The 8,297-nt window shown below is 42.9% G+C and overlaps 1 protein-coding gene and 1 pseudogene across 1 annotated transcript; both read right to left on the reverse strand.

The window, feature by feature from the left end:
• Window positions 1-2,340: 2,340 nt before the first annotated feature.
• Window positions 2,341-5,401, reverse strand: LOC115326848 (gastrula zinc finger protein XlCGF17.1). The gene is made up of 2 exons (XM_040216291.2): window positions 4,742-5,401; window positions 2,341-3,301 (listed from the first exon to the last, which is right to left on the reverse strand). Exons 1-2 carry the CDS (start codon window positions 5,010-5,012, stop codon window positions 2,775-2,777), a joined length of 798 nt encoding a protein of 265 aa, XP_040072225.1. The 5' UTR covers window positions 5,013-5,401; the 3' UTR covers window positions 2,341-2,774.
• A 1,254-nt stretch (window positions 5,402-6,655) lies between these two features.
• LOC120844494 lies at window positions 6,656-8,068 on the reverse strand (annotated as a pseudogene).
• Between the last annotated feature and the right edge of the window lie 229 nt (window positions 8,069-8,297).

Genomic DNA, 8,297 nt, shown 5'->3' on the forward strand with positions numbered 1-8,297 from the left:
CTTATGCAGCAATTATCTCACAGAAGAAAGCTACGAGCTGAGCTCTCAGCGGACAGAAGGCTTGTAAGCTGAGGTGTGATGCTGTGCCAACGATATTAAACTACGCCCGCCCACTCCTCGCCCAAATCAGATCAGTCAATTTAGGTCTGTTCGATTCGCCTGAACTGGCTGAACTAGTCCGGCAGTGCAGGAACTGGTACATTCGATTCAACCGGAAGTTGCACGACCGCTGCACTGGCGCGTTCGATTCATCCCAGTTCTGAACGAGTTCAGACCCAGTTCCTCAAAATCTTGCACCGGGATCCGGACTCAGTTCAGCGTCCGTGCAGAAGCAGATGACAAGAGCAGACGGCTATAGCAGAACTCCTCGTCCGTCTCTGCTCGCGGTACCATTTTCCGCAGCGCTTGCTCAAATGTCTGCGATGTTTAACAATAACGCCGATACGGAGGTTGCATTTCCTCTCATTTATGATAATAACGTACCCGCGGTGGACGCGGAATTAAGATCATAACCGAGGGTAGGAATTTGCTTGAGTATGATATTCTAAAAGCGTTTTAGGCACCTGCTCGCGTAGGTGGCTCCCTGTGGTGAGTGTTGAAATATTGGCTCCCGTAAATTGTTTCTTTTTGATGCTATGTGGGGATTCAGTGTTGATATTCTTACTTACAGACACTGGAAAGGTGTTGCCCTCTTGATAGTCTCCGCCTTCAGTTGCTCTTGGATGCATATTGACGACTCCGATACATTGCAGAGGTCTGGGATTTAGTGCGTTGACACTCGCATGTCCCCGTAGCTGAGCATAATACTGCATGCTTTGTCCGCTGGTATCTGTGGACGCCCACTAACGGGCCTGGGAAAAACACTGAGAATCTGCATTTTTTTGCCGATTCTCGCTACAACTTGACGCCAAGGTTACGGTCGATAATTGTCTTGGCCAAGACGCTATCGTCAGGCCTTCGTCTTCGAGGTGACCGGTATACCGACCGCACGCTGCCGCCAGTGACTCCCGACGCAAAATCACCCTGATGCCGCGAACCTATCGTCGAAATGCAAAGATTCCCTTTGAGGGGCATTTGCCGCTACCTTCTTGACTTGTAACCGACTATAGTTCAGAGCTTCCTGGCCGAATCGAACAGACCTTCATTATGCAGCGAAACCGAAACCAACAGCTTGGCCATCTCGAAATGATACCAGAAGTTGTATTTAGCACGCGTGCAGCCCGATATCTGTTTGACCCGCGTGTGAAAATGGAGCGTAATACCTACGATTCACCAAGCTCGGCCAAGTCAAGTAACGACACGCATTTGAACGGTTCGCCGTTTGCCTTCGACCCACGGACGTCGCCTCCAAGGGAATGACCCGCAGCCTCCTTACCGATCCAGTGGATCCGCCGAAATGTGTACCCAGGTGCCGCTTCGTGTACCTAAGTGCCGCTTCAGAGGCGAAATCTGCATCCTTTGCTTTGCAAGCGCCCCTAGTTCGATCGGCGTCCGGCGCAGTTGTGTTTGCGCGAAACGGCATACGTTTGCTCGAAGCTTATGGTTGTCTGCAAGTAATATCCTTCTAAAAGGTGTGACTTTTTTTGCGCGTGCCTGGGAACTGCATTAAAAGAACCGTATTTCAGTAACGTACTGTTTAGGAGACTATATATAATTCGAAACAAAATACAAGACATCCCGCTTGTTATCCCGACCATCCGACAAACCTTTGCGTTTTGTGACGTCACGCAGCACATACGAATGTCAGCCATTGACACTGGCGAAATTCGGGGTGCAGTTTCGTACATAGGATCATGAAAGGTTTAATTAATAACGGGAGATCATATATCAAAATAAAAATGACGTTTGTCTATATGAAGGCTCCCTCGACGTAACGAGCGCAAGAACTTAAGTACTTCCGGTTTCGACCGGACAATCCCTTTAACTCTGGTGAATGCAAAATCTATTACAGCGGAACTGTTAAGGGCTAGGTTCCCGAGGATCGTGTACGGTACCAAACAAAAGTGAAATGAACAAAGCGACCGCGAAAATGAGAAATGTAGCAGATTTTTCAATGCCATTGTGTGTTTGAGGCAAAGTAGCAAAGCCAATAGTATGTTACTCGAAGTGACGACAACACGTTCCAACAATTTACACGCCTATCATTATAAACAGCAGTGTTGCGGAACAAAAATAATTTTGACGCAAATGGTCCAGCCGTGACATCACCAAGCATACTTCCATTGTCAGCTGGCAAAGATCAATCAAGTCCAAAAAAGGTTGAAATCAAAGCTTACATTGGTATTGCCCATTGCTTGTAGAATATACTCATCAACAGTAGAGAGGCAGTAAGGCAATGCCTTTTAGAGGAAAGTAGTTTATTTGCGATTCACTGAATCCACAAAGAACGGAGGAGAATCGAAGAACTACGTTAACAATGCATGGAAATCCAGAGAACTTTGGAGGAATCACTTTTCAAAATGTCACCACAAAAATCTAGACATAGAATACAATTACTAAGCTGCAATGCAATTAATCCATTCAAAATGAACAATTCAAATTAGATTTATACATCATAAAACAAAAATAATCATAAAGTTAAAAGCTGCCAAAGTGCAAAAAATGCTATAGAGCAGTACTGCAGCTGTTGCCTAATTGTAACTGATAATGGTTAGAGCCGATATATGTGCCTCTATTTCTCAATTTCATTGGAACAGACAACAGACAGACAGTAGTGCACAGTGAAACATGAAAGAATTATTCCATACCTCCAGATATTGCATGACGTAGATCTCTCACTCGTGCACTCTTTTCCGATGGCTGTTTAAATCGCAACGCTGTATATACGTATTCCCACAGGCATCACACTTGTAAGGCCGCTCCCCACTGTGAGTTCTCTCGTGATACAACAATCCGCATTTATGTGAAAATTCTTTCTCACAGATGCCACACTTGTATGGTTTCTCGCCCGTGTGTACTCTTTTGTGAATCATCAGGACATTACTTCTGGCGAACGCCTTCTGGCAGACCTTGCAACGGAATGGTTTCTCACCCGTGTGAGTCCTCATGTGAATCCGTAAGTTACCGCGTACAGCAAACGCTCTCTCGCAGACAGAGCAGTGGAAAGGCTTCTCTCCAGTGTGTCTCCCTTCGTGCTTGGTGACATCACGAAGATTATGACTGGAATAAGGGCAGAACTCGCAGTGGTACATGCCCTCATGTCGTGGCCGAATTGTGGGTTGCAACTCAACCAGTTCGCCTCTCAAGGAAGAGGAGTTGCTCTTGCCCTCCCCATCGTCCCGGAATGCTGCTTCGACCGGCACTGTTGGGGAGATCAGAGAAACAAGACAAGGAAAGTCAAAGACAACGAAAGTCCAATGTCAAGGTGCAAACATTAGACAAGCTTGTCAATTCTGCACTTCCTTCAGCAGAAACTAGCACACACAAAATGGGCATCTCGACTCCTGTTCGTTGAAGAAGAAAGAGAACAAACTTGGCAAAGAACAATTAAAGTATTAATAAAGGCTGTCATTACATTTATGTGAAATCACACTTTAAGGGGGGACACTACCCAAAAAAGTGAATTTTTGAACCACTTGTCTGATTTAAATGACATTTACAGGGCTTGTATCTGTTCATGTTAAGAACATTTGTGCCAAATTTTTTTAACTTGGGTGAAGCACAAAAAAGTTGGACATGGTCAAAGATGAAAGTAGTGGTGTCTGCGTAGGAAAACTATCATTCTGAAATTACTTACAAATTTGGCGTTTTCATGTTATATTGCTTTAGAACAGTTCAGAGCAGATAGCTATGGAGCTATATTTCTATATTATACGATCTTCAATGACAAAAAAGCCACTAAACACAACTGCTGTTTTTTTTTATATTTCCATCCTTTGTCCAAAATGCTAGATCTTCAGCATGAAAATTGACAAAAATAAAAAATTCAAGCTTATAGCAATATTCCCCTTACAATTTCACTCCAGAAAAACTTGAAATGGAGAAAAATGCATTCAAAGTGCTCCAACCTCTACCTTTTCTTTAGCATCGGTGGACCGAAATTAATTTATAAAACATTAACTATCCAGAGTAAACTAATGAAACCTTCTGGAAATACTCTCCAGATGTTGATGGATCTATACATACCCTTTTTCAAAATCAACTTCTTTTTGCAGAAATAGTTTTTTCTGGGCAGTGTCCCCCCTTAAGATAACTGAAAATTGGTAAGCACATTCCGTTCATGCAGAAAATGTTCATGTGCAGTTTATCTTTCATTGAAGCAGCTCATCTCGCATCCTAATAGCCGTAAGCAACAATATGCGAGCCTATTGCCTGGGCTTCAGAATCAATATGACATATAAGACTGCACTGAATGCTATGGTACTGTGGAGGTATCATGCAGTGATTTCTGTTCACTGTAATAATGTTCTGCAAAATGTCACTGTACAGTCAATGTCCCTGTAAATCTATGAAAAATCACACACTACTTGAGTATGCCAGCACCACTTCCAGTGCAAAAATGCAATTTACAAACCAAATGCTGACATTTTGTAGCTTCAAGCACCAGACAAGAGCACGCATTGCAAGACAACCACATCACACTTGTTTTGTTCTGCACAAATGGCGTGGTGGTGAATGCAATCAGGTAGGTTGACTGCTTGTTGTCATCTAAATAACAGAGATACATTTTATGCAATAAGACACTAATTTCAATCACACTAGACTTGTATAAGCAAGAACACTGCACAGAAAATGCATGCACCCAAAAGGTGAGTTGGCCAGTGGGAAGAAGCCTCTCTGGCAAAACAACAATGGGCCATTTGCCAGATCTTGCAATGGTTGCCAGCATCTTCCTGCGAGGTTAGAAGAGAATAAATTGCAAATATACGGTCGCTCGAGTGCGGCAAGCATTTGACCGCTTTGTAATACCCCAAACATGACACACTCACATGAACACCAAAGGCATATCGTAGCAAAAAAAAGTGATAACCATAGCTTGTCCATAGCTTGTACCTTAGCTTGCCAGTAAACATCTTAGGACAGGCAGTTTGATTCCGTCAAACACTTGGCTGGCTGTCCAGTCATGTTTGAAAGTACCAGATAGGTCAGCACGACCGTTGCGAAAAGATGCATTATTTTTCTTTCGAAATGCTCACTGCAGCAGAGAAAACGTGAACCAATGTAAAATGTAAAATAAATATTATTCCACTAAGACGCTAAAATGAAAAATCTGATAGCACAAAATTTGATGTTCCTAAACTTCTTAAAAGGCTAAGGAAACGAAATTCCAGCGCTAATTTTTTAGCTTGAATGTGTTGCATGTTGTATTCTAATCTCAAAAACAGCAGTCTTCCATTGAAAGGCACAAGAAAACTAATTTTAAAGCTAAATAAACAATCTTTCAATGTGCACCTGGTGGATGCATGCGGAGCCTATTTGGGACGTAACCTAGCAACATTGGGGAACTTGCTACGTAGTCGTGACGTAGAAGATTCCTTCGGAGCAGCGCCGCTCTTTGGAATTTTAACATTTTCCCTTCTTAGCTTTCCTCCTAGCTCAACTCACAAATCGCGCATTGTACCAAACGGTCCAAGAAGATGGAAAGGAAGGACTCACCTCTTTCTCGGACTCTCATTCGTGCAACCGGACACAGCCATTCTCCCCTTTGAAGATTAGCCCGTCGCTCAGAACTCGAACAAAAGTTGCTTTCCCACACAGTTCAGCCCTCAGCTGACAGTGTTGTGGAAGCTATGTGCTCCTTGGGCCAGCCACACGCTCCTCACCCCAAGGGTTCTTCGAACGGCTCGATTGTAACGCGCTGACACTATTGACATCACCACAACGCTGACAACGCCACCAAGGGCAAAGATCATAACCACGCCAGCCTTGTTATGTCACAAATGCGGGGAATCTTTTCTTTCTGTTTTTGTTTGCGCCGGATACCCCATGATGCATCATGCTCTCTGTTCGCTTCTCTTCGAGCGCCTGCTCAAGTGCACCATTTGGAACGAAAAATATATCCAGTCGTTCAAAATACAAACGTGCGATTATCATTTACTGTTATTATCCGTCATGCTCGACTCATTTCCAAACGAAATTTGAATATTTCAATTTTTGTTTCCGTATCCCTTTAAGGTAACAATGGTTGCAGAAATGTTTCAGAAACCAGGACTCACCATGAAACCAAAACACCAACTTTACATAACATGAGAAATGGAAAGTAGTATTGCAGAACACTTTTTGAAAATATCAAGATTGTTTTCTTGATAAGTGTAAGGGAAAAGTAACTTGAAAGTAATTTGTAACGTAACAAGCAATCGGTTACTTTTTAACAAAAGTAATTTGTAACGGTGATCTATTACATTTGGGGCTCAGTAATTTGTAATTGTAATCCATTACATTTTCTAAGCAACGGGCCCTAGAAGTCTGTATATACATAAAAACCCAGCTCAACTCACTGATAGTAATCTCAAGCACTCATTTGTGCACTGATCCAGCCTTTTTAGTTATTTCAACGAGAGCTTGTGACCTTGAATAGTTTTAGGGCTATATAGAAGCAGCAACAAAACGAGCAACTCAGCATAAAATTTATCCTTTAGAGTTTAATGGAAAGATGCACTGCAGCCAAGTGAGATATGCAGGAATGCAGTCTACCTCCTGGTGGTGCTTCTTCACAGTGCACAAGCACTTGGCGACCTCAACTTGGTTGTTTAAAACGCACAAAGCGACTGCGAAAATAAAAAAAATGTTGCAGATTTTCTAAGGACATTGTGTGTTTCAGGGGAGTAGCAAACCGAACAGTATGCCATTCAAACTGACAGTAAAATGCTTAAACTATTTACATGCCTATCGTAAGAAACAGCAGTGTAGCGGAGAAAAAATAAATTTGACGCAAATGGTCCAGCCGTGACATCAAAAAGCTTACTCCCACTGTCAGCTGGCAAAGATCAATCAAGCTCAAAATGGTTGAAATCAAAGCTTACATTGGTATTGCCCGTTGCTCGTAGAAATCTCATCAACAGCAGTGAGGCAGTAAGGCAACGCCTTGTAGAGGAAAGCAGTTTATTCGCGATTCACTGAATCCACAAAGAACGGAGGAGAATCAAAGAACTAGGTTAACAATACATGAAATCCACATAACTTCAGAAAAATCATTTTTCAAAATGTCGTCACAAAATCTAGACATAGAATTCAAGGTGCCTTACTAAGCCGGAATGCAATTAATTCAAAATTAACAATTAAAAGTAGCTCTATACTTCATAAAACAAAAATTATCACAAAGCTTTTTAAAAGCTGCCAAAGTGTATTAAACAAAAATGCTATATAGCAGTACTACAGCTGTTGCCTAATTGTAACTGATAATATTTACAGATGATGAATGTGCCTGCATTTCTGAATTTCATTTAAACAAACAACAGACAGGCAGCAAAGTGCAAGGTGAAACATGAAAGAATTCTTCCACAACTCCAGATAATGCGTGAAGCAGGTTCCTCACTCGTGCACTAGTTTCCGGTGGCCATTTAAATGGCAACGCTGTATATACGTTTTCCCACAGGTATCACACTTGTAAGGCCGCTCCCCACTGTGGGTTCTCTCGTGACACAACAAGCCGGATTTATGTGAAAATTCTTTCTCACAGGTGCCACACTTGTACGGTTTCTCACCTGTATGTAATCTTTTGTGAATCGTCAGGCCCTCGTTTCTGGCGAACGCCTTCTGGCAAACCTCGCAACGGAATGGTTTCTCACCCGTGTGAGTTCTCATGTGATTTTGTAAGATACCGACTACAGCAAACGCTCTCTCGCAGACAGAGCAGTGGAAAGGCTTCTCTCCAGTGTGTCTCCTTTTGTGCTTGGTGACATCACAAAGCTTATGACTGGAGTAAGGGCAGAACTCGCAGTGGTACATGCCCTCATATCGTGGCCGCGTCGTGGGTTGCAACTCAACCAGTTCGCTTCTTCGGGAAGAGGAGTCGCTCTCGCTGTCGCCATCGTCCGGGAAGGCTGCTTCGACCGGTACTGTTGGGGAGATCAGAGACAAGACAAGGAAAGTGAAAGACAACAAAATTGCAATGTCAAGGTGCAAACATTAGACAAGTCTGACAAGTTTGCACTGCCTTCAGCAGAAAGTATCGCACAAAAAACAAGCGGTTCGACTCCTGTTCGAACAGCCAAAACAATGTTTTGGAGCAGGAAAAGTGGCTTTTGGACCAACCAAAACAGTGTTTTGGAGCAGCAAAGTGCCTTTTGGAGCAGATATTCTTAAGGACCCCCCTAGAAAGACAGCCAACCGATAGAAATCTAAGTAATCAATACTTC

Source organism: Ixodes scapularis, unplaced genomic scaffold, assembly GCF_016920785.2.
Source record: "Ixodes scapularis isolate PalLabHiFi unplaced genomic scaffold, ASM1692078v2 PGA_scaffold4__175_contigs__length_147842914, whole genome shotgun sequence".
NCBI lineage: Eukaryota > Metazoa > Arthropoda > Arachnida > Ixodida > Ixodidae > Ixodes > Ixodes scapularis.

Excerpts from the sequence above, each read along its gene's own strand:
- LOC115326848 (XM_040216291.2), bottom strand. The coding sequence starts at position 5,012 with ATGTTTACTGGCAAGCTAAGGTACAAGCTATGGACAAGCTATGGTTAT. Across the intron at positions 3,302-4,741 it reads CTGGCCAACTCACCTTTTGG|TGCCGGTCGAAGCAGCATTC; the intron begins GTGCATGCATTT and ends TCTCCCCAACAG.